The 25923-nt window shown below is 39.2% G+C and overlaps 1 protein-coding gene across 1 annotated transcript in view; it reads right to left on the bottom strand.

Annotated features, from left to right (window-relative positions):
* Nucleotides 1-5117: 5117 nt before the first annotated feature.
* Nucleotides 5118-25923, bottom strand: part of sr (stripe) — a 52409-nt gene continuing 31603 nt past the window's right edge. Inside the window, exons 3-4 of the mRNA XM_064692625.1 lie at nucleotides 11475-12125; nucleotides 5118-7869 (exon numbers count right to left, since the gene is read on the bottom strand). Of these exons, the coding sequence (XP_064548695.1) occupies nucleotides 5693-7869; nucleotides 11475-12125 (2828 nt within the window). The 3' untranslated portion in view covers nucleotides 5118-5692. The remainder of the gene's footprint in view (nucleotides 7870-11474; nucleotides 12126-25923) is intronic.

The following is a 25923-nucleotide window of genomic DNA, read 5'->3' on the forward strand; positions in this document are numbered from 1 at the left end:
GTATATTCTCTCAAAATATTTTAGTGGGGAGCAGATAGGATCAGGTTAGATTTGGGATGAGTGTCGGCTCCCAACGCGACACTCCAGGATTCATTTTCTCATTGTTAAGAACAGACAGAAAATGGAAATGTATGAAAAAAGCTGAATAGAAATCGAAAAATATTTTGGGACTGAAAAAGGGTTGTTTCAATACAAATCCATTTGCTTAGAAAACCAACAAAAAGTTGTACATTTGTTGACCTAGGAAATAAAGCCTGTTTTATGAGGGATATGTTGGCCGATTGAAATGTTTCAGATTTGTATTATTTTTGTTCATTATTTTATTTTATTTGTATTTTTTTGTTGTTGTTGTAGGATTGTTGAATGCAAAGTCGTGCTGTTGTTGTTGTTGTTGTTGTTGCCCAGCATTTGGAAATGGAAAATGAAATTGTTGCTCGTGTTGCATGTGGCATGCAAATGTGACTTGGCAACTGCCAGCAATTCTATTCATTTACAAAATAAATCACTAACGGCAACTCATTAGCTGTTAAGCAAAGATATTAAGCCAAGGCCCAAGAGAGATTGCCTGCATGACATTACAGCCCGGGACCAGGCCGGTTTGTCGAGACTGTCACCACCAGGCCACGGTCGCCGTCTGTCTGCGCGAGAGTCATCATCAGTTGGCAGTGACTGGCGACACCTCGCCAGGTGATATGGGTGCAGGCGTTGGGTGACTCCTCTGGACTGGGTGGCTGTGCACGTTAAATGCTGGAAAGTCTTTTCACTCGGATTGGACGACATTTTGGGTGCGATAAGAGATCGCGGCAGTTGGCCATATATTGGCGCTACCGAACGACAAGTTTGAAATTGTCGCCGCTTATCGAATCGAAATCAATTTGCGTCAATATCTGCGGCATGCCATCTAGACACCTAAACATGTCAAATTGGCGCACTTAAGGCGACATCCACGCGGTTCATCACCTGTTCCAGTCGAGGATTACTGCTCAAGGAGCTGCCGACTCAAATAATTTTGTTTGCGCCTGTCATAAGCGACCAAACTGGGCAACTGGCCATTGGTAGCCACAGCTCGCGGCTCAAATTGTACCGCAAGCACACAAATCACAAACGCTGCTCCAGCTCCAGCTTCAGCTTCAGCTGCAGTTACAGCCACATCTGCTCCTCTCTATGCCCGCCCAGCGATGATTGCTGCGCAGACAAGAATTTCTAGTTTGCAGCCAAGGCGAACCTTAACTGTGGCAGGCCAGGCCAAGCCAGGCCAGGCTAGGCTTGACCAGGCCGAGGAAGCTGCCGCGAAAGCATTTTGCATTTTAATACACTTGCAAAGGGTATGTTCACTTTTAAGTAACACATATCTTAGTTATATTGCAGGTCCATTGACATGGCATACATTTGGTTCATGTTATAGTTAAGGAATGTTGACCACAAATATTAAAGGTTAGTTTTGCGTATTCTATATTAGATGCAAAGAAAATAAATTATTAGCTATCGAAAGTATAGTGGAATGATAAAGGCATGAAGCCTTAAAGAAAGATATGAATACATCAGTTTAGTCAGTATTCGAAAACATGAACAGACTTAAAAAATTAAATTCTTAATAAAAAGTATCATCATATACATATATATGAAGAAATTGGGGAACGCAAAACGTTAGGAAATATAGCTTAAGAGTTTATCAACTGTTTTACTAAAATCGTTTCGAAAAAAATGTATTAATCAATGTCATAAAATTTATGTTTGTTACAGTAAGGCGACATACACATAGAAATCTAGGCAATTGGGCTCTTCAGATAAACTAACTTTCTAGAACTAAAATTATATTTTATTTTAATTAAGCCAATCAAGAGTTGACAGCTAATCTTTTTGTTATGCTACAAGAATGTAGTCTCATTTTTTTGCAAATATTTGAGCCGAACCGGTTCGGATCCCAAATTTCACTTTCTTATCCACATGAACCGCACCTTGGGCCGGATTGGCAAATAACAAGTTTTATTTATGATAACATTAATTTAATTTATATGAACCAAGGCTCGAACCAGAGTCTGGGCTTATAATCCAGGCATGGATTCGAACCGTAAGCCGTATCAATGAAGTTTTTTGTTAGGCTGAAATGGTTAGGGTATCTGGCATGCGTTATGGCATGGAATTGCTTTCATTTCTCGGGCATTTTTACGATAGAATTGCGCTCATAACTTTGGCCAGGTAACGTCGCGATGTTGCGTCGGCTGCTCGTCTTTGCCGGCCTAAGTAAAACTGAAGAATTTCAGGCTCGACATGCGCCTGTCGCTGCCGGCCGATGGCTGCGCTGTCGACGCTGGCAGCGGCAGTGGCTGGGGCAGGGGCAGCAGCGCAAACGGATCGGGAGCTGGCGCTGGGTTCGCTAGTCGGGCGACTTTCGAGCGCGTGTGGCTGCCACCGAGTGCAGCAACGTTTTGAGTTTGGAACATTTCATTAGTTTTGAGTGCCGGCATATATTGTCGATGGACGGAGCTCTGGCCGTCGTCTTTAGCTTGGCTCTGGCTATTATTTTCAATTTTATAGCGCTTTTTATTAGCGCGCTGCATTTCGTTGGTCATCTAGCTGCAATATGGACAGCGCTTTATATGGCATAGATATGGCTGATTGAAATGTATGTGGCGGTAATTTATATGGCCATAGTGAAAGACACGGCTAAATTTGAAATTTTTCTGTTTTATTTGTTCAAAAATGTTTGCTGCCAAATTTGCATACCATTATTATCATTTTATATTTATATATATCCTTTTTTTTGGTAATATACATTGACACAAAATATAAACTTAAATCTAGGTATATATGTATCGTATAAGAGTCGTTGATAGAAAAAACTGATACAGCTGCAAGTTCTAGTTAGTTAGTAAACATATACGTATATGCTGAAGGGAGGGAGGGGGGGGGGCTATTCTATAGAAATAGATAGAACTTAATACGCTCTTAAAATGTTGTTTCGAAATGCTTAAGATTAATACAGGGACAGTCTTTAAAATTAGAGATGAGAATTGAGAGATCTTATTTGTTAGTCTTGAAATGTAATCGTAATCGTACTTTTGCATAATGTGCAAATTTAAAACATGGAAAAAACATTAATACTGGAATTAAGCTGAGTTGAATATGATCGCACACGTAATAAAAAACAACAATATAACATCTATAAAAATCTGCACGTTCTTCTTATTTGTATTTGTTCTTCTGGTTTTTTGAGCATTTTTAACTAATTTAATAAATTTTGTAATACTCTCTCGTTTAGCTACAAATAATTTTTAGCTAGCTAAGAATGCATCAATAAATACATTTATCCAAATGTTTCAATTCTGAATTTTACACAATCTAAATATGTATGTATATGTATAATTGTTTATATGTATGGAAGAAAAACTGTCCATAAGCAACATCAATAAATAAGTTGTTAACGTAATGTATGTACATGCTACACTTGAATACATACATACATATGTGCTACATCATTTATATTTTCTTTTTTTAACTAGCACTTTTTTTTTTGTATTTATTATTAGTACACATGAATTAAGTATTTTGACATTGAACCATGCATTGAATAAACAATATAAATCACAACGTTGTTAATTTAAAATTCAATTAAGTATATATTTTAATTAAATATTTATTTTTTATATTTATATTCTTTTGTAGTGTGGCAAACATTTTTGATTTATTTTCAGCTTGTTTTTAAAAATGTTTCGGCTTATGTTATATTTTTTTTTTTCATTTGTATTTTTTGATGGCACATAAGTTTCACACATTCGAATTTAAATTATTTTGTATGTATTTTTTTTAAAGGCTCTTTGCGACCTGTTTTGGTTTTCCCATCAGTTTGTACATTTAAGACGTTAAATATAATTTTTTTTTTTCGTTTAATTAACTTTTATTGAATATCCAAAGCCATGTCCTTATTGAAATATATAGATCGGAATAATGCATTTGTGCTCCTTTCTAATCTTAAGTTTAGTTTTGTGTCTCATACCAGCGGCTATGCAAAATATGCGCGTATCATTTAGGCATATTTTACTGTACTTCTAAAAATCAAATTTGTTGCTTAAACCATTCGTTCCATTCGTTAATCAGCTATCGTTGCTTAAGTGGCACTAAAGTTCCATGTAACTAGTTTCTAACTTTATTTAGTTTATACTTTAGTTTCTTATGGCTAGAAGATGGGCTCACTCGAGTAAGCTGCTCATATAAGTATGTGTGAAGTATGTGAAGTATGTGTGGGGTGTGCTGTTCCTTACTGAAAATGATAAAAAAGTTTTGCCAAAAAATAAAAAAACATAAATATGTTTTGTAAATTATATTTTGTTGATTTTATAAAATTGTTATATATTTTCGAAAATAAAATAAGCTAATTATAAAAAAGGTTTCAACTTAGAACTAGAGCAATTTAAAACTAATAACTAATAAAATATATATTTATGATATACAGAAACTTAATTCAAACGATTTTTTTGTTTGTTTTTGAAATTAAATTTAGATTTTTGTTGCCTTTGATTTCGAATCAATTAAGGAAGTACAAGGGGCATTTTCAACACGTCATTCACATTGTAATTATATTATATTTAATTATAATTAATAATTATAATTTGTTGCACAAGTTTAAGTGCCTTTAGCTAACACACATTCAACTTAAGTTCTTAAGTTCTGTAACTTATGACATGCACAAAAAATGGCTGCTTTTATATCTTATGCTTATACAAAAATGATATGCTAAAGTTTATTTAAATTTTCTTTATCTTTTTCAATGTGTGTCTGTGTGTGTTAAGCCTAACCACTAAGATGCTAAATAAGTTAATAATAGACTTTAAAATGCTTAACTGCAATAAATTAGTTTCTTGTGTTAGAATTATATTTTGTTTTCATTTAAATGAACATTAGCTATGCAAAGTTGAAAAAGATTATAATTGTATTAAACATTAACTGGTTTTATTATTTTTGTTTTTAGTTATAGGAAATTAAAATTAATAATTATTACACATGAGATCACAGTATTAGAGACATAAGTTAAATATTTGTAAATATTATTATTCTTTTTATTTTTCTTTCACGTTTTCTGTTTTTTTTTTTTAAGTTTATTTTTTAATTAATTAGACTTTGTTGGATTAGTAACTTTGTTTTTTTTTTATTTGTATTTGTTTATGTTTTTTTTCTCGTGTGGCTTCTCCGCTTGATGCGGCTGGAGTTAATTTGATATAGGCTATGTTTAACATATGTCTTGCGTAGATGTTGCTGTTAGCACAACCCAAAATTATGGCTACAATTTTGTAACTATTTAGCTAATTATTTGTGGCGTGTGTTTACCAAATTTTTGTTTATACCCATTTTTGTTTGTTTAAATTCAGCATCAGCGATTGACTCCTGCATAGATATTAATTGGTAGATATATTGAATTTTTATTGTATCTGTTGCAAATTTAAAGGCCTTGGCTAAGCGAGTCCTGAGTGCACAGGAGCAGCTCGCTCGAGTCCTGACTAACCAGCACGTAGTTGAACTGCCGCGGGCTGGTCAGCGGCGAGAGTGTCCCATAGTCGGAGGTCAGCGCTAGCTCAAAGGGCAGCGGGCTCGCATCAATGTCCACGGCCAGGTCCAGATTGATGCCCAATTCATCGTAGGCCATTAGCTCTCGCCCGCTGCTGGAATCAATCGAAGACGTTGAGTTCGCTTCGGTCTACATGCTGGTCGCACTGGACGTCACGATGGCCAAATCGGCGGCATGCAGCAGATGATGATGCTGATATTGCTGATGTTGCTGTTGCTGATGTTGCTGCTGCTGCTGATGCTGCTGCTGCTGCTGCTGTTGCAATTGCTGTTGCTGTGCGGCTGCTGCTGCTGCTGCGGCGGCGGCGGCCGCGGCTTGTTGCTGCTGCTGTTGCTGCTGCTGATGCTGTTCGCGATTCAGCTTGGACTCCTTCTTGATGCGCTGCTTTAGATGCACCTTGGCGTGACGCTTCTTCTCGTCGGAGCGCGCGAACTTCCTGCCGCAGATGTCACAGCTGAAGGGCTTCTCGCCGGTGTGGGTGCGTATGTGGGTGGTCAGGTGATCGCTGCGACTGAAGCTGCGCATGCAGATGCGACACTGGAATGGCTTCTGGCCGGTGTGTATGCGTATGTGGCGGGTGAGCTCATCGGATCGCGAGAAACGCCTGTCGCAGTTCTCCACGGGGCAGGCATAGGGACGCTCGTGCACGGGCGTCTTGCTGGGCCGATTCGGATATTTGCGCGGCTTGACGGGCACCAGCTTGAGCGGCACGCTGCTTTGCTGGTACACCTGCGAGAGTATCTCGTGTCCTTTGCTCGTGGATGGACTGTATTCGGCCAGCTGCACGGCAGCAGCAGCTGCAGCGGCAGCAGCAGCCGAGGCGCTGGAGTAGCCGGTGCCATTTGAGCTGGGCTGCATGTCCGGATAGCTCTCCTGCTTGGGTATGAGCACGCCCAGCGCTGCGTTGCTCGAGCTGGCTGAAGATGTTGGCCCAGGCAACACTAGCGTCTGCTGTTGCTGCTGCTGTTGTTGCTGTTGCTGCTGCTGTTGCTGGACAGCGGCGGCGGCGGCTGCATAGTCGGCAGGCGTATCCAGCCACTGATATTTGGGTGTGCCCACGGATAACTGTGAACGCACGGCATACTGTTGCTGCTGCTGCTGCAGCTGCTCATGGCTGTTCTGCAGATCGGCGAGGCTGGCAAAGCCGGCGGTTGATACCGTAGCACCACTGTAGGTTGGCGGCGGCTGCTTGAGCAGCAGCGGCGTGCAGTCCATGCTGAGACCCAGAAGCTCGGCATGCTGGGCGGCAGCCACTGCAGCGCGTCCATCATCGTAGGGCGAGGGCGTGGCAGCGGCTGTTTGCTGTTGTTGCTGCTGCTGCTGCTGTTGTACGGTGTAGTGGGCGGGCAGACTGAACATGGGCGGCTGGAATAGCGACTTGTCCGGACTGGGCAGGCCCCAGCTGTTGCCCAAGCTATTTGACGGTGGCGACATTTGGCCGGGCAACACGCTCAGCTGTGGGGATGCCAATTGCTGCTGCTGCTGTTGTTGTTGCTGCTGCTGCTGCTGTTGCTGCTGTAGTTGCTGTGCGGCGCTCATTGTATTGATGTTTGTGTTGCCTGTCGTGGTGAAAATGGCACGATATGAGATTTTGCCAGGCAGTTGTTGTTGGTGTTGTTGTTGTTGTTGTAGTGCATGTTGTTGATAGTGTTGCTGTTGTTGCTGCTGTTGTTGTTGTTGTTGCTGTTGTTGGTGTTGTTGTTGCTGCTGTTGGTGTTGCTGATGTTGCTGTTGGTGTTGATGTTGGTGGTGACTGTGATGATGGTGGTGATGATGATGATGGTGTGGTAATTGTTGTTGCTGTTGTTGTTGTTGGTGTAGTATTTGGTGTTGTTGTAGTTGGTATTGTTGTTGGTGTTGCGGCGAGCTCATATGCTGCTGCTGCTGTTGTTGGTGGCTGTGTTGACAGTGGCTATTGTTGTTGTTGTTGTTGTTGTGTTGCAGCTGATGTTGTTGCTGTTGTTGTGAGTGTGTGTTGCTGCTGCTGCCAGCTGCTGTGGTTGCTGTGGCAGCGGGCGAGCCAACGCTTTCTGTGTTGCTGGCATCGCTCGCTGTTTGTTTTGTTGTTGCTGTGGCTGTTGTTGTTGCTGTTGTTGATGTTGTTGTTGATGATGTGTGGTGGCTGTTGTTGTTGTTGTTGTGTAGTGGGTACATGTTACAACTATTATTACTTGATTCTTCCTTGACAATGGACAACGCGGGCGGCGTGCTGCGCTCCTCCTTCAATGGGCTGCACGAGGACAACACAGGACTGGCAACGGACACAACCTGAGGCTCCAGCGACAGATCCTCGGATTCAATTGAGCCTGCAATGAGGTGGAAATGGATGGAGAGAGAACTTTAGTCGTTTTCTAGCAATGCTTGATATTATCTGTTAGCTCAGCTTAAAACTTGATAGAGACTGCAGTTTTACTTTTCGTTTTTTTTTTTTTTCATTTTTTTCTTCTGTATTCTCCCTGCCTCTGCCGATATCAATCACAGTTCGCTTGAACGGCCCTGGCATTGAAGTAAGTGTTATATGGGCTGCTTTTGCAGCTGGGCGCGCTTTGATTTCGCGGAAATCGAACAACACGGGAGGTCGCATCATCGCTCATCGTTGTCGTTGAAGTTGCTGCAAAGTTGCACCAAGTGGTGGCAGCCACTCACGTAAAGCAATTCACGTGCTGAAACACGAGAACAACATACTCATTAACAGTGTTGAGAAATGTCATTTGATATGACCAAGGAGAATATGTGTATTGAAAGGCTAAAACATACATTTATCGTTAATCAAGTATTGGGATAATCCAATGTGATCTTAGATCATATAAGCTCTAATTAACGGTTTGAAATATAATTTCCTCACAAAGATAGTGTTGGAAAATGACACTGAATACAATTATAAGGGATCATGATTACGAAATACGATATGTTGCAATAGAGTTTTTTTTATATTTTAATATAATAAATGTCATTTAAAACTTACAAGGAAAATTCAAATAAAGTGGTCATGGAGGAAAACACTTTTGTGCTAAGGAGAACTTTGGGATAGGAAAAAAACAGATTTATAGGAATATATAACTACTAGGACTTTCAGGGCAATTAAAAATTGTTAAAGCTTACTGTATACGTAAGCTTTAGCCAGCGTGTTGCTCGTGATTGTCTTGTCACGCGACCATCTCTAGCCAGTCAAAAGTGTCGGCCAGAAGACTAATTACGCGGCTACCGCTGGGCTCGCATCCAGGCCCGCTTGGACAGACTTTTGCTGGACTGTTTTTGTTGTATTTTTCTTGCCGGGGCACATCATGATGATCATTGTCGTAGTCATTAATGCCACAGCCGTTGGCTTTGGGTATTGATTGAGTTGCATTGCGCCTAATGTGCTGCGACATCAATCTCGGCTAGGGCTGAGTGAGTGGGGCCAACTGAGCGGGGCATTCGCTTGAATTCACAGAATTTTTGCTGCACCGATATCATGCGCAAATAAAATGATGGCAGCGGGCAGTCAGGGAGTGGGTGGGGCAGGGGGAGGGTCGATTGCCTTAGACATATGCCATATATATTGTAGGCATAATTAATGCCAGTCGCCAGTAGTTTATTTGGCAGCGTAAACGCAATTGGCCATCTTTATTTTGGAGACAGCAGACAATGGCATTTGTGCTCTCTGTTTGTGGCACCCTGCAACTGCCGCTTGCCACTTGCCACTTGCCACTTGCCACTTGCTACATGCCACATGGCACATGCATAACTCATCCAGTTGGCCATAAGTAATGCCAGTGCCGGCTGCCAAGTTTAGCGATTAAAAGCTGCTTTATCATTGTCCGCCAGCCAACTAGAAAAGAAATACGCGCACCCTCTCAAGCCCAGTCCCCTGGCGCATGCAAATTGTTTTAATGTATTTTTATTTTGTTTGTTATATTTTCTGAATATTCCTTCTTTATTTATTTTTTTTTTATTTTTTTTTTGATATTTTTGCTGACAATTTTTCTTCGCGTTTTTGGTCTGCGTGGGCCGAGCGCTTGTCGGGCGACTGCGCCAGATTTATGAGTGACATTTTTTGGCGCGACGCGTCCAGTTTTTAGCTATTTCAGCTACTAAATGCATGGCACATGCACATTTATATATTTATGTCTCAGTTTATGCATTTTCAATTGGTAAAGAATTGCTTAACAAAATCTGGGCAAAATCTAGCATTTCGTATTGTTTCTTAGCTTATGCTCTCTGCTAAAACATGACGCGAGCAATTAAACTCAATTGTTTTTGATAGCGCTCGGAAAATCTAGTATACTTTATTTGCTTTGCCTTAATTCAATTAGAAATGCATGAGTGTGTGTTTTTCTTGTTCTTTTCATTTTGTGCATATGTGATGCCCAGAGCTATATATACATATATATGTGTATTATATCGTTGATATCGTCTGGACTCTGGCGTCGTATCTGGAGCCGAGCAAATTGTGCTCGAAACATTGACACTGAACGGAAATGTTTAATACATGTGCCGACAACACATTGTTGTTGTTGTTGCTATTATGTATTATTATTATTCTTGTTGTTGTTTTGTTGATTAATTAAGTGCTTTTTTTCATTGTTCAGTCTTAGAAGACTTCACTCTCTCTCTCTTGCTCTTGCTCTATTAAGTTCTCTCTCCGCAATGCAATTGAATTTATTTGCAATTAATAAAATGTAATTTTATGACTACGTATATTAATAAGTCCATATAGAGATATAGCCATTAAATGTCAAAATTTTTATTAATGCGAGGCAAGAAATAAAAATGAAAAAATATATACACAAATATATACATATATGTATATGTCAAGCTCTTCAGCGACTCTTAACATGGTCCATAATTAAGAAAAGAAATCACAAAACAAAAATTTTTTATTAAAATTGGTACTTGAAATTTGAATGTTTGCCTTTTGATTTTGAACTTGTTTTTCGGCGCAGAATGAGTGTTAAAAAAGAGACAAATAAGCGTGTCTGACAAAGAGATAGAGAGAGAGAGAGGGAGGGAGCGAGAGCACAAGCTAAAGACTGCAGTTGCTGGATAGCTTTCTGGCCCCGGCTGAGGCTGATTTATGCAGCGACTTAAGCCTGACAACGGATTAGTTGCATATTTAGAGTCTGTGCAGTCTTTTTGGAGACTGCAACTGCAGCATGTGGCAGCTGCATCCATTAGCAGCGCTCAGATAAAGAAACACCAAAAGCAAAAGTACGCTCATATCGCAGTGTTTCACTTCATACCCTGACGATTCGGCTGTGCCAGCTATGTCAATATGTTTGTCCTGCATTCATCATAAGAATCGTATTTTCGACCTATGCGAGCATAGGTACACTTTTTGGTATGCCGACTTCTAAGGTGCTCTAATTGCACGTGCTTGCCTTTTTAGTTTAACATGTTATATACATATATATAGAATACATATATAGAACACAGACTTTTGACATGATCTTTGTTAATATGTTGCGGCTAGAGTTTAATCGGAACACTATATGATATGCTAAAACATAATATTCCTGCAATAACCTATATAAACTGGACACTCAGCAAGGGTATTAACGCAAGACTTGGTACTTAGACTTCTGACATGTTATTTGTAAACATATTTCGGGTAGAGTTTAATCAGAATATGAAATGGTTGCACATTATATTTCTGCAATACCCTATATGAAAAGGACACTTCGCAAGGGTATTGATTTAGCATTTCGTACACAGACTTCTGGCAAGGTCCATTAGTATATAGCTCATCTACAGCTTAATCATATCACATAGATGATTTAGTTCAAAAAAGGTTTAACCTATGCGAACTGGGCATGGGCTGCAAATATGATCTACGTAAGTAGTTCAGTTTATACTTATGCATATTTGTACATCGTTAGCTATAGCTAGATTGAAGTTAGAATGTCGCCCACTTGTTAACTAGATTACTTACCAGTAATTGGCGGCGGTTCCACCACTGTGGATGGTCCAAAGAATGAGGGTATATCGCTGGAGGTGGTTACCGGCGTGTTAAGATCACCGGGCAAAGCCTCAATCAGCTGTTTGGCCTCAACGGCGACGCCGTGCTCTGTGGCCGTTACCGGACTCTGTTGGCTGGTGTTCAGCAGGCTGAGATGTGAGGCCGAGCTGCGTCCGCTGCTGGCGGCTGCTGCGCTGCCGGCAATTGGCTGCGCTGCCACGTTGCCTGGACTGCCGCCCTGTGTGGGTGTGGCTGTCTGATTGCGTGCTCGCAGCACCGAGTTGTTGTTGTTGTTGCTATTGTTGCTATTGTTGTGATTGTGACTGGCCGCTGTCGTATAGTGTAGCAACGTTTGTCCGCTGCTGCTGGCAACAGTTGAGCTGCTGCTGGCGGCGCCTAAGCCGCTTCCGCCGCCAAACTGTGCGGCGCTCAGGTAACTGGCTGCCGAGGGGCTGCTGCTCTGTGCCGTGCTGGTCTTGAACAGGCACGTGTCAAAGCTCAGCACATTGAAATGGGCCGCAGCGGCCGTTTCGGTAAGCAGGAATGCGTGATGCGTTGGCGCCACCAGGGTTTCAAGCCCTTCCATGATCATGGCCGCTGATGGAGTTCCAGGGGCAACGCCGCCTAAAAAAATACAAATAGAGAAACGCATTTGATTAATAAGAGAAATTATATAGCATATTTATACTGTTTACTTAGACTTAAATCTATATTCAGGGTTCTTTGCATTTTAAACAATATTTATGGATCCTAAATCAATATAATATTAATATATAATATTTACTTTTAAACTGTAGCTTAAGAAATCTATTTTTATATTTTTCTACGATTTTTTTTTGTAAGAATAAAATATTTTGCTTACATAAATGTATGGAAAATTAATCAGTCGAAATTAATAGTTGGGTTTTCTTTGTAAATGTGTAGACAAAAAAACTTTTGTGGATTTTAAGTCAGTTGAGAATTGATATTTTCTCAAGATTTTTTGTACTTTTCTTAAGCTTAAGAAAATTAAAAAAATGTGTGAGAAATCGTGTGTATTTAAAAAAAATATTTATGTAAGAAAGTGAGTTATGATCACAAGAAATAAAACACACACTTAATTAAGTTAATTGCTTAAAAGAATATCATAAGATCGAGATCTCTGGGGTATTAAAATATATACATATATATATAAAACATACATCTATATTTATATATTTCCGCAGGTAAATAACATTTTATTGTATCTAGCTCTGGGCAAGTCGAAACGAGAGAGAGATTACTCGAACTATTTCATATAGTTTATAAATTAGCTAAACTATCGTTTAAGTGCGCTTTACAAATCTAACACAATTTTCTGATTGCTCAATTAATTGCAATTTTCACAGCTTCAGCTTAATTAGACACATAAACCGAACGGCATACAACTTGTCGCCTGTTTCAATTCGTTATAAACTGTGCGTTGTGGGGCACATAAAAAAATTAAATAAACAAAAAATAAACAAAAAAAAAAACGCAATATTAGAGTCTGGCGCAGCGGGTGGTGTCGACACCGAAAATCGGGCGACTATAAATTTCAGGTCGCTTTTTAGCCACAGTTTTAATTGATTTGCCATGACAGCTGTTCAATTGCATAACACGCAGACGTTGACAACCATTTTTTGAACCACAAAACAATTTAATTTGCCACAAATTGTCGCATCTTGTTGCTGTTGTTGCTGCCGTTGTTAAGGTTGTTGTAAGACTTTCGTTTTTAGCAGCTGGAACTGCGCCCACGCCACGGCAGCTAAGCAATTAAATTAAAATCGATTAAGAAACGCTTAAGTGGACAGTGAGAAGTAGAACATGTGGCTTTCCCACAGCTGCCCACCTCCGGCAACTGGGTCACAATGCATCGGGTCAAGCGTTGACCTTACGCAATGGTCAACGGCAAAAAGTAAACAGCAAATAGTTGCGCAAGCGCAATTAAAAGCCGCTCATATGCCATAAACTTGGCTTATAATTTGGCAAACAGCATGGATTTGACTGGCGACACGGACGCCAACAACATTTCCAGCTCGAGCCTGCGCTGGCATCTGAGAGTGAATCTTGTGGCGATTGTGGCGTCATCTTTGAGTGCGTCGCGGCTCGACTTGACCGCGTTGATTTGCATTACAAGTGCACTCGTGTTGACAGGCAGCTATGCGCCAAAATAACTACCGTGCCCGCCGCGAAGCCGACAGTTGCCACCAATTGCTAACCCAAAAGCCGGGGCTGCTTCTCGTCTCCAGCTGGCTGGGGCTCTTTTGGCACTTTTGCTTTTTTATTTACATTTGATTTCACGCATAATTTCCGTGGCAAAGTGCACTCGAGACGAGACAAGCAGCGAGCGAGCGAAGCAGCAGTGAAATTACATTGAAGATACGCTCACATACACACAGCTACAGATACAAATACAGACAGCTACAGCCACAGTCAGAGCTACAGATACAGATACAGATACATCTACAGCTACAATGGTAGCGCGTGCTGTGTTTTTTTTTGTTCAGCTGTGACTGCCTTTTGTTGTTGTAGCTGTTGTTGTTGCATTCATTCATAAAATTATGCGCCGCAGTCAATAATTTTTACAGTCGATCAAAGATTTGTATCTGAATACGAGTGCCACATGAATCATTCACATCTCGAACGGTGTTTGTTTTTATTTTATTTTTATTTTTTCGCTTTGCGGGGCATCAGCTCAACTGAACTGAGTCGAACTGGTCCGTCGGCTGCCTTCTCAATCTGAGCTCTGATCTTGGCCAGCTTCTTCTTGTGCGCTTAATAACTTGGCTAACAATTGACACTCCCTTCAAAATACAAAAAAAAGCAAAGCGAAGCGAGCTGCGAACGTTCAAGTTGCTGTCGTTGTTGTTGCTGCTGCGGCTGTTCGTGCCGCAGACATTTACATTTAAAGCTGGCCTACTACAGTCCATCTTGGCCAAGAGCTGATGCTTGCTTAGTAGGACAAAAGGCAACGTTTTTCTTTAAACTCTTATTAGCCGACTTTCCTCACGAATCCTAAGTCCAGCCAGCCCTAACATTACGCACAGCTTGAACTAGTTGCGAATTATAAGCAACCAGTTGCTTAAGTTAGCGAAATAATATGTATTTTACAAATATTCGATTATATCGTGTAATATGAGAGTAAATATTGGTATACATTGGAAAGCTGTACAGTATTCAAAATTCTAAAGCATTTAGAGTAAAATCTACAGAAAATAATAATAATTGAGGAATATTATATGATAGCTTCTTTCTTTGTCTTAACCAGGTTCGCCTTAGTTAGTTAACACTGTATAAAACACATATAAAGTTATATGTATAGTAAATCTTGTATGTCTGTTGCCCGTTTCTTTCACTCTGCATAATTTTGCATAGCATTTTCGTATAGTAGTCGCCGTCTTAGTCGCCTTAGATGGATCGAGCTCGCGTTCAAGATTTTTGCCATGAATGAATATTGGCACACAGCTTCGAGCCTCATGAGCTCGATGAGGAAGAAAGAAAGGTACAAGCAACAACAACAACAACAGCAACAACAACAACAGCAACAACAACGGCAACAACAAAACTAAAATAAAAATTGTTATGTTGATATTATTTTAATTAAGTTTTGCCAAACCGGTTGCTGTTGTGTGTCCGACTGGTTCCGCACAGTTTCATTTGGGGTTCTGCTCTTCGAGTGTTAACAATTCGATAGATGGGCGCCAATTTGTTTGGCTTGGCAAGTGGAGCCCGATCTTGGCGCTGACCCACACTCCGAGACAGACAAATTTCAATGCATCTTCGGGCGTGTTGTGTTGTGTGTGCGTGTGTGTGTGTGTGTGTGTGTGTGTGTGTGTTTATTGTTGCTTTTAGGTATTTATAAAGACCCCTCATTGAGGATTAAGTTACGACCTTATCGACTTGGCTACTTAGCGGCTCCAAAAATAAATGCAATCTGTTGTTTTTGGCTATTATTTTATGTACATAGCATTTTTTTATTGTTGTTATTGTTGTTGTTTTATGATGTCTTATGCAATGACAGGCAGCAAGAGATTTGCATAAAGAGCTCTAAGATTTTATATCACACACACACACACACACACACACAATAACCTTGGGCAAAAAGCGTCCAAGCAACAGCAAAAGGCCAAACAACAATTAACAGCAACAAGAATTGGTATTTGGCTGTGTTGTTGCTGTTGTTGTTGTTGTTGTTGCTGGTTATTAACAGAAAAAGAAATTGGAGAAACGCCTTGAGAGGCGGCGTCATTAGTCAAAATGCAAAAGACGTGCAGTAAAAGTATCTGGCAGCTACATAGATACAAACATGCAACTCGCATGCGACACGGACGCGCCACAGATGCAACAGTGAGGCGCAACAGCTCGCTGCCATATCAGAGAGCTGGCAGATGCAGGAGACAAAGACAAAGTCCATCATTCACGCAGCGGGCAGCGGCTCGGACAACTGAACCAGCCAACAAGTTAAGCAGTGCAACAGCAAACAGCAAACAGCAACAACAACTGCAACATGGAAAATGTATCTTTTGCCGACGCCGTCTTTGCATGCGTAACACTTTGTCACACTTTTCATGCCAACAGCTTCGACTGAGCATGTTGTTGGTGTTGCTGTTGCTGTTGTTGTTGTTGCTGTTGCTGTTGTGTTTTCCTCATGAGAACAATTAATGAAAATAAACAGCCGCAGGCACTATGACAATAGCTCGAATAAATTGTACCCTATAAGCAAGTTGCAAATATGTGAGGGGTCAATGTGTGCGCTAATTGTAAATGCAGCTAAATAAAAATGATAATTAATATGAGAAAATTGATCAAATAATTAAATAAATTAAAATTAACTTAATATTTATGTAATTGCAATTACAAAATAATAAATAATTCGCAAAAATAGTTTTTAAATTATGCATTAAGCAAATAATATTAGTTAATTTCAAAAAATTGCATATCATTAAAAAAATACCGAATGCGTTGTACTCTATAAGCAACTTGGGAATATTTGAAGGGTCAAGGTTTGAGCTAAACTAAATAAGAGTTAACATTATCAGAAAATTAAATTAATTAAATTAGAAAAAAAAAATTAAATAATAATAATGAATATTTTTCTGTATTTATTATTTTAATAAATAAATAATAAATAACTATTTATTTAATATTAATTAAAACACATATATTGCTTACAAAACATTTGAAACTGTTTTTGTTTCTTATATTAAAAAATATTGATTCTTCATTAAATTTCAAAAATATTCGTAGCATTTTTGAGTTAATTCAAAGTTCAAGCTCGCCTAAAGCTGTGCATAGCCTACACACTGCGCTGCTTTACAGGGTATACACATATAAAAACAACATTTATGCGTATTTTTATAAGACTTTAAAATCATTTTAGTAAGCACTTAGTTGGGCGTGCGTCGCCGTCGACTTGTTTGGCTTGGCCGCTACCCAATCCCAATCCCAATCGCAATCGCAATCCCAGCCACATTGACGAGCACCACACAGCCGCAGAGCCGCACAGTGGCCAGTGGGAGCCACTGGCTTTTGGTTGGTGTCAAAGTGCCATTTGGCTGGCAGAGTGTTAAGCGACTCTTCGACGTGCCGTCGGTATTTTGTTTTGATGTCATAATTATTTGGTTAAATACACAAAAAAAGAGGCAAAAATTGTTTGTGAAATGCACAAAATGAAAACTGGGAAAATTGAAAAATTAATTTTCGAAGAGCCAACCGTTGTTGTTGTTATTTTTGCTGTTGTTGTTGCGGCTGTCGCTGGACATGGGAGGCTGCGTGTAAATCATTTTGCTAATTGTTTTTCTTTTTATACACACTTTTCTTTTGCCTTTTTTATTTTCGTATTCTTTCGTGTCTGTTAACGTCTTGTGCTTTGGGGTCGGATTAGCTGGCCCAACACTTTTAGCAGCTGTCGACGGCAGCGGCGGCGGCTGCGGGGCCGGGTGGCAGGTGGCGGGTGGCGGGTGGCGGCCCGCTAAGATGTGCCATTAAATTGTAAACAAAAATTGTTGTTGCGCTCGCGCTATTCAAATTAAGCGCAAAGTGCAATGACAATAATTTAATTACAAAAACTGCAGCTAAATAAACAGCTGATGCGTATGATGATGCATACATATCTACATACGGATATATGTAGTTATTTATATATCCATATATCTATAGATATAGTTTAAAATTGCAGCTAGATAGTTGTGGCTGCCTTTCAGGTGTGAATCTCTTCTGCTGTGGCATTTGCACCGCTGTCAAATAACGTGCAGAAATTTTTATTGGGCGTTAAATGAATTTATGCATTATTCGCATGGTTTAAATCTTACAAAATTGCAATAGTTGCTAAAATCGTAAAGTGTCAGAGATCAGGAAGAGTGTGAAAAAAATGTACTGTATTTTGTATAAAGACATGTGTCGAAATCTGAATATTTAGTTATAATTCTGACATATGAACAAAGTCAACAAATCAGACTCTGTTTGTGAAAAGCATTAAAAGTTGCACTGTAAAATGTGACTGAAAATGTGTAACCAACTTTTCATTAAGTTAAAAGTTCATAAAAAGTTGTATCAGATTTCTAAATAGAGTATTTAGAATAAATAACTTATGACAATAACAATCTTTACAGTCTCTTTACACAATTATTATTAAAAAGTCATATTTTATTTTCATTTAAGAATAGTTGCTTTCTGTTGTCAAATAAAATAAATATATAATATATTAATACTAAAAAACTGCTTATTATTTACCTTCTAGGCAAACCATAATTGATTTCAAACAAGATTTTCTACTTTGCTTTAGATTTATCGGATTGTTGATTTCAAGCTGATATTTTAGCCTTTTCTGTATTCTTTTCCTCTTGTGCATAAATAAAACTGAAGTTATAAATTTAAGACGACTGTGAAGCATATAAACTAACCCAGAAGCTTGTATTAAAATGTATATAAAAAAAGGCAACACAAAACTTATTTATTGTGTTATAAATAAACGAATTTATTAAAAATTGATTGACAAACTAACCAAATATGTGCAACAAGAATATGTATCTTACATATTAAAAGTTAATTCAATTATATACTTGATTTCTTTTGAACAGTTTTGTTTGCCACAAAAAAAACGTTGACTATATCTAGTTCAGTTCTGAACTTAATTCGCTGCTTTTCTCTATACAAAATTTAATAGTCTTGTCTAGAAATTTAAAAAAAAAAACAAATAATATAATAACAATAAATAAGAGCACATATTAAATATGTGTCAAGCGTTTTATTTTATGACTTCCCCTAACTAAAGAACAGATGCTAAGAAAATATTTATAGCCTATAATTATTGAATTTGATTTCTTTGGCATAAGTAAAGTATATTTAACACTAATTAATTACCTGGATCGCAATGGCACGTGCTGAAGAATTCAAAGGTAGTTTTCTCTTTAGCTTAGCGCAATCCTAGGGATTGCTGCCTCACACACACTAACACCGACACGCACACACACTTGCCACACTCTCTACTCTCTACACTTTACACAGACTGTTCACTGAAATGTTGCCCACTGGCTACGTAAAATCAATATGGATTTCTACGACGCCTCTAAGCTAACATCTTTTGGGTTGGAGCCTTTAGGTAGCTTCGACTGTAATTGTATTTTGTGTATGCTTTTTGCGTACGTCACAGTTTACTGCGCTGCGGCGGGGCACACAGCTTTTCATTCATCAAATTTGTTGAAGGGTGCACAGGGGGGGGTGAGGTTTTTGCAGCAAAATATCCTTTCACTCTCTTTTAGCTTTTCTTGTTTCTTTTTCTTTTGCTTTTATTTAAGTAAGCAAATTGAATTTTATATTCGTGCACAATTATCAATGACACTTTTATTAGCACAATATTTGTTTTGGTATATTCTACAGTGATATATATATATATATATATATGGATATATATCGGCTTGTGTGTAGCTGTGTTTTGTATATGTTGCCGTTTGAATTTATTTTATTAGATTTTTCTTTCAGCTGTTGCTGCTAAGTTTTCAAACCGTCGCGTTTGCTTGTTCGAACACAACTGAGGCACGAGATGCGCCCTCTTTCGGTTTTTATGAATGAAACTCAACATCGGCATAGCGGCGCACACGTACAGCTAGCAGCGAAAGAGAAAGAGAGAGAGAGAGAGAGAGCGAGAGCGCAAGAGGGACGCACACATTGCCAGAGACATTGCCCCTACTTGGCAGCAGCTGGCACGCGCCCCAAAGCTTAGCGGCGGCAAATTCGATATCGAATCGAAAGCGTGTTGAGAGCACTGAGCGCCGGCGTGGGGAATTCGCACGTCACAGCACACACACGTACACACACATACGAACAGTTGCACACTCGCCAGCAGCCGGCAGTCGGCTGGCGTATCCAATCGTATGGCTCGTTGCCTCCCTACGGTTGCAGCCATTTTCGCGGCGCACGCGCAGAGCAGCCAATCAACAGTTTGCCAGGCCCGTTTGTCAGTCACGCTTTGTATGTGTGAGTATGCCTGTGTGTTTGAGTGAGGTGAGGTGAGTTTTCTTTACCGATCTCTCTCAGTGACGCTCTCTCATCAAAAGGGGGCTCTGAGGCAAAAATAATACAACAGGTACCCCAGTCGACGTTTTTCTCTTTTTTTTTTTGTACATATCTGTGTGTGTGTGGTTGTGCTTGTGTGTGTAGTGTTATGATTTCCCAAAATACGTCATCAACGCTCAATCTACGTAAACACAACGAAGGAGCCACCGCCAAAAAAAATTTAAACAAATGATTCACTTGACCATTTATGGAAAGTTTGCTGCGAGCTGCCGGATTTGTTTGGATCGTATCCGAGTATTTTTAAATCTATAGTTCGGTGGCTGGGTCAAGGAAAACGTAGCCGGAAATTGAGGTATTTGCGCTTGGTTGGGTCAAGGAAGTACACAATTAAAAACGGGGCGTGTTGTGTTTGTGCCGGATCAATACGGTCAACATAGAAAGCCTAGTTAGATTTTATGTTATGCAGATTACGATTATGGCTAAAAATACTTAAGATCTCAAGAGCCTTATGCTTTGAGTTGCTTCTAAGCCCCAAATGATAATTGTAGAGCTTAGGCTGGAGTAGGGATTTTAAGAGAGAAGGAGAAGATTTTAAAAATTTGTATGGCAAATCTATTATTTCTTTGAGAAATTCTATGTTTATGGGGTAATACACTCCTTATTGTAGTTCGATTCTCTTCAGAAATGGGGTTTTGTATTTTTGTTACAAATCAATTTAATTGATAATTAAAAGTTATATTAGTGTGCCAGAAATTGATGTCTACTTAGTTTATCTAAAAGTAAGCTTGCCTTAACACAGAAGTATATATATTTTTTTAATTTCATGAACTTTTCTTATATTCTAAGAGAATTTTGTATTAAAGTATTTAAGGATTTTAAAGATCTCTGAGCTATTGTTGGGAACACTTGCCTACCATTGAGATAGTTTTAAACTTCGTAGTCATGGCAAATTTTCAATTGAAAATTATTCAAGTTTAATCTTCATTCTCAAATTGTTGCATTCCCTGTCGCTCACTCAGTGCCGAATGTATACAGTTCCGCATTTTCATTTTATTTATGCATTATGACAGCACTTGTCAAATTTCCATGCCGCATAAAACATTTCCATGCCCCCTTCTTGGCATATTTGCCAAATATTTCAGCTCGCACATTTTTGCCGCTGCGGCGACAGTAAACGAAAACAGTTTTCATGTGCTAAGGACAAGGTTGCAGCACATCACAACAAAGGAACGAAGCGCATTCCGCATTGTTGCAAAAACGAAACATAAACAAAATGCCACATAAACAAAATAGCAACAAAAGAAACCAAAACAACAAAAAAAAAAAAAACAAACATTTAGCGCGAAATTATTGAAAGGCTGCCAGCGAGCAAAAAAAAGCTCAACCAAAATGTAAAATTTAAAATGTTATTTATTTACGAGTTGCTTCTGAGCATTATGAACCCGCAAAGTGCAATTGGGAGTGTACATCGGGGTGACCGTGACCCAGCCAACCAGCCAACCAGCCAGCTAGCCGGCCGGCCCGCCGGCTAATCTGAACCATAACACAACCCAGAAACGGCTGGAGCTGAGCAGCACGCCATGACCTAAAAATAAACGCGATACAATTGGCAACTTTTGACGTCGGCAAAGTTTTCCTAACAGACGGCGCGGAATTACGTGCCGTTATCTGGCAGATACATCTATACATACAATTGGAACAGATACAGATACGGCGATATATGCTAAAAATAGAACTTTGCCTCATTTGTGAAAGTTTGGGCCAACACACACACACATACACACACACACACGCGCGCGAAAAATGCAAAACAAAGCCAAAACACAACGTCAAGGACTATTTTTAAAAGCCTTCACATGATGTGCACATAACGAGTATTTGTTTATTTGGGCTACCAACGGATAGGTGTGTGCCGCGGAGGCTGGCGGGGGCGCCACAGCACAGGGCGGCACCTGCCACCTGTAGACATCAATGCGCGCTCTGCCTGCCTGTCTGTCTGTTTGTGTGTGTGTGTGCCTAGTGAAAATGAAAACTCATTACGCCAGTGGACCAAAAATAACGTATCCATTCAGACAGAACATTTTTATGACGTCGTCGCCTTCAACTTGGCCATAAATAGATGCTGCAATCTATCAGCTACTACTGCTTGGCCATAAACAACTGCAAAACAATTCAAGCTGCAAGTGCCTCATTTATCGGGGTTATAGCTTTCCGAGTTTTCCGGGCCCAGCCCCTCGCGCACAAAACACCCACGAGCATTTATTTGAGATTCGCGCGAACGCGAGCGCCCCCTTAAACTGAAAATAAGTACAAGTAAAGCATGTTTAAGTCGCAATTGCTTGGCTAGCAGATACCCTGTTAATCGAATTTACTGTGAATACACAAAGTTTTAGCTGGTTGATTGCTGTTATCTCTTGACACTAGCTTCACTAGTTTCTAGATTTGAGTTTGCTTTGTTCCCAGTCCGAAACTAGAACCACTTGAGAATTATAAGCAATTAAAAGCCGACAAAACTAGTAAAATCAAGGGTTACTTTTTTGTTAGCTTTGTGCATTCAAAAACCAATTTGTTCGAACCTTTAGGTTCGGTTAATGCACCAGATTTCTGAGATCTATAAATCCAGTTGTAAGTTTCAATCACGGTTCCTCGCATGTACATATTTTTATTAACAAATAAAATAAAGCTCAACTGTGTTTTATTTAGCGATTCGATTTAGATAGAATCTGCAGAAATATACACTTTATGGGTTCCCATGTTATACCCTGGTTTTTCTTGCCATTTTATGGCTGCAGGGTATTACAAAAGTGAGTGCCGTGTATAAAATGATTTTTGGTTGATGACTGACTTGTCAATTTGCGTACCAATTGCTGATGCAAAGCCAAAGATGGACATGAATGAGCACAGGCAAATCAAATGGGAGCCAAGTCCGAGATTGAGACAGACTGAGACTGGGGCTGGGACTGAGGCTATTGGCTGCACCTCTTCCTCAATTGGCAGCGCACCCAGCGCACTAATAAACATTCATAAATTTGCTAACATTCATTTATGCCCCTCTTGTTGTTGCTGTTGTTGTCGCATTAGCAAACTAATTGAAGTTTGCCATGGCAGACAACCAAAGTACACATCAATATAAGTGCAAAGCACAGCACTAAGCAATTCAATAGAAATTCTTAAGACTTCCAAAGGGTTCAGTCATTCGACAAGTGCTGCTGCACTCACTTGATTGTTTATAAATAAACTTGTATTGGCGTGAAATACGCAGAAATAGCCGAGGGCGTATCCTATAAATAGCATTTGCTAAATATATTTTACATGGCTGCAGTGTGTGAAAGTGTGTTATATTCCGTAAGAAATATTGATGCATATTCATGGGGAATGTGGAAACTATAAACAATAACAAATGATTCAAATTTGAAGTAAATATTTATCTAAATACACTGTACTCACTGTACAAACTGATAAATATTAATAGTTGTATTACTTTTTATCCATTGTATAGCTTGTCTTATATAACAGATACAAGTTTGCAGCCTTTGGCGCCCAACGTGGGGTGCACGTTTCAACAATTAACATCTATTAAGCCGATTTTAAAAGACTACAATTCAATAAGGAAGAAAAACAAACAGGTGAAAAATAAAATAAATGACTTTATAAGTTAAGGTTAGTGGAAGAAGAATAAACTTCAAAAATAAGTCATATAAGTAAATTATAATTTAGTACTTCAGAAAATATACGAGTATTTGATCTATTTTATACTGTAGTTTGATTCAATACATTCAATTGAATACAATGTAAATAAAATAATTTAGTTAGCGACCAACGTGGGACTGGGCTTGTATATTATTACAACTGATCTAAAAATTTGAAATGCGGTTTTTGATTGTTTGAATTGGATTTAATATAACTGAATTAATATAAGACCACAGAAGTTGTTTTGCTGGCACCCAACGTGGTACTTTTGTGTTTGAAAAAAAATGAAATGTTAACAAATTATGAATTAAATTTGTACAAACTAAATTTTAAAAAATGTATATAAAACATTTAGAGGACATATATTTAATTTTTTATTTTGCTGGCGCCCAACGTATTTTTCAAAAAGCATTAATGAGGAACACGGCACTGTTGATAACGAAGAGAGATAATGTTAAGGCCCATCAACCTGGTATTGTGACTCACAATTCAAACAGCATAATTAGCGATTGCACAATCTGGTCACACTTGTGTTTCTAATCATATGTGCAGCATTGTGCGCGCATCTAGTCAAATGTGTGTATATACATATACATATATCTGCCCATATGCCAATTGTGTGTGTGTCGTGTGGGCTTCCTATGTCGTGTTATCTCTCGTCGAGAACTTTACTGAGTTGTTGTTGTTGTTGTTGTTGTTGTTGCTGCTGCTGCTGCTGTTGCTTGTGCGTGGGTCAGTGGGGAGACGGCGTCGACGTTCGCCTTTGGATGCTGTTGATGAGGCAGAGGCGTTAGATAGTCGCAAGTCGCAAGTTGCATGACACATGGCACGCGCCTCAAAATCAAACAAACCAAATACAAATAAAACAAGCAAACATTCAGATAGAAAGAGAGAGGTAGTCACAGCGAACACCAATGCCAAACTGTGCTGCTCTCCGCTGCAGCGCACCTCCCTCCCCGCCACGACTCTTTAACACATTCACGTTTTCTATAGATACCCCAACAAGGTCCGCATTGCCATAAATGGTGGCCAGGCTGAGACTCTTGTTAGGGCAGCGAGTCTCGAGCGTGAGACGTGTAGGCCGCAATTAAAAGCGTATTGACTGTCGCATACCTTAGCTTCGATTGCATTGCCAATGCTCGCTGTCTCGCTCGAACAATTTTAAATCTATGAAATACTTTTGCGTGCTGCCACTTGTTATTATTGGTTGAGTCTGCCCTCTTGACAATTGCTTTGTTGCTAGCCCGCTGCCAATGGGCGCTTTGTAGATGACCCACGCCTCCCTGTGGACCGGACTGCTGGCCCCCTTTAATCGCCAAGCTTATTTGATTGTTAAGCGTTTTATTTGCCAGCTGCCAGCTGCGCATTGCGCAAGTCAACTTCATTTTCTATTGCTCAAATTGGAGAGGCTACATGGGCTATATGGGCTATATAGCCATAAGCAATGCTATAAGGCTATAAGCCATTGGCCAGTGGGCGTTATCATTCAGCGAGTTGTCGAGCCACTCCATCGAGGTGTGAATACATTTATGTACACTCAAATACACCTAGCCATTATATATACATATGTATATTTGAAAGACACATATTATATTCTCTATCTGTGGCGAGCGTTTCGATAATGCTTAAATTTCAAATTTCAAGTCTTTCAAAATATATATGTATTTGTATCTATGGACAGTTTTGCATTTTTATGCACTCATTTTTGTGTAAAATTCATATAAATATAAAATGTTGTTTTAAACTTATATATATATTATATTATATATGGATAATTTATGAGCATCATAATATGTTTTATGGGCTTGGCATGTTGCCGTAAATTGCTCCAGTCATCAGAAAATAGAACAGCAACAACAACTCGCACACAAATTAACAATTTGAACAGTCAAATTAAAGGAAAATTTCCATTGGTCGAATTGGGCCAACGGAATAAATTACAAAAGGTGAGAATATTTCGAAATTTTCATGAAAATATGCTATATTTATAATATTGCATAGAAATAAAATAAAAGTCATATTAAATAAATAAATTATGGATGATAACAAAATGTTAACTGTCAACAATAAATAAGAATAAACGATAAATTAAGGATATATTCGGCACGCTGACGACTTAATACCCTTGTACGCTTTTTCGAGATACAAGAACTTACTTTTCGACCGATCGTTTCTATGAAAATTACATGATATAGTGTTACGACGTTGATAAGAGTTT

Source organism: Drosophila montana, unplaced genomic scaffold (genome assembly GCF_035044405.1).
Source record: "Drosophila montana isolate Dmon_TW-CO22-7 unplaced genomic scaffold, ASM3504440v1 contig_1505_1, whole genome shotgun sequence".
Taxonomy (NCBI): Eukaryota; Metazoa; Arthropoda; class Insecta; order Diptera; family Drosophilidae; genus Drosophila; species Drosophila montana.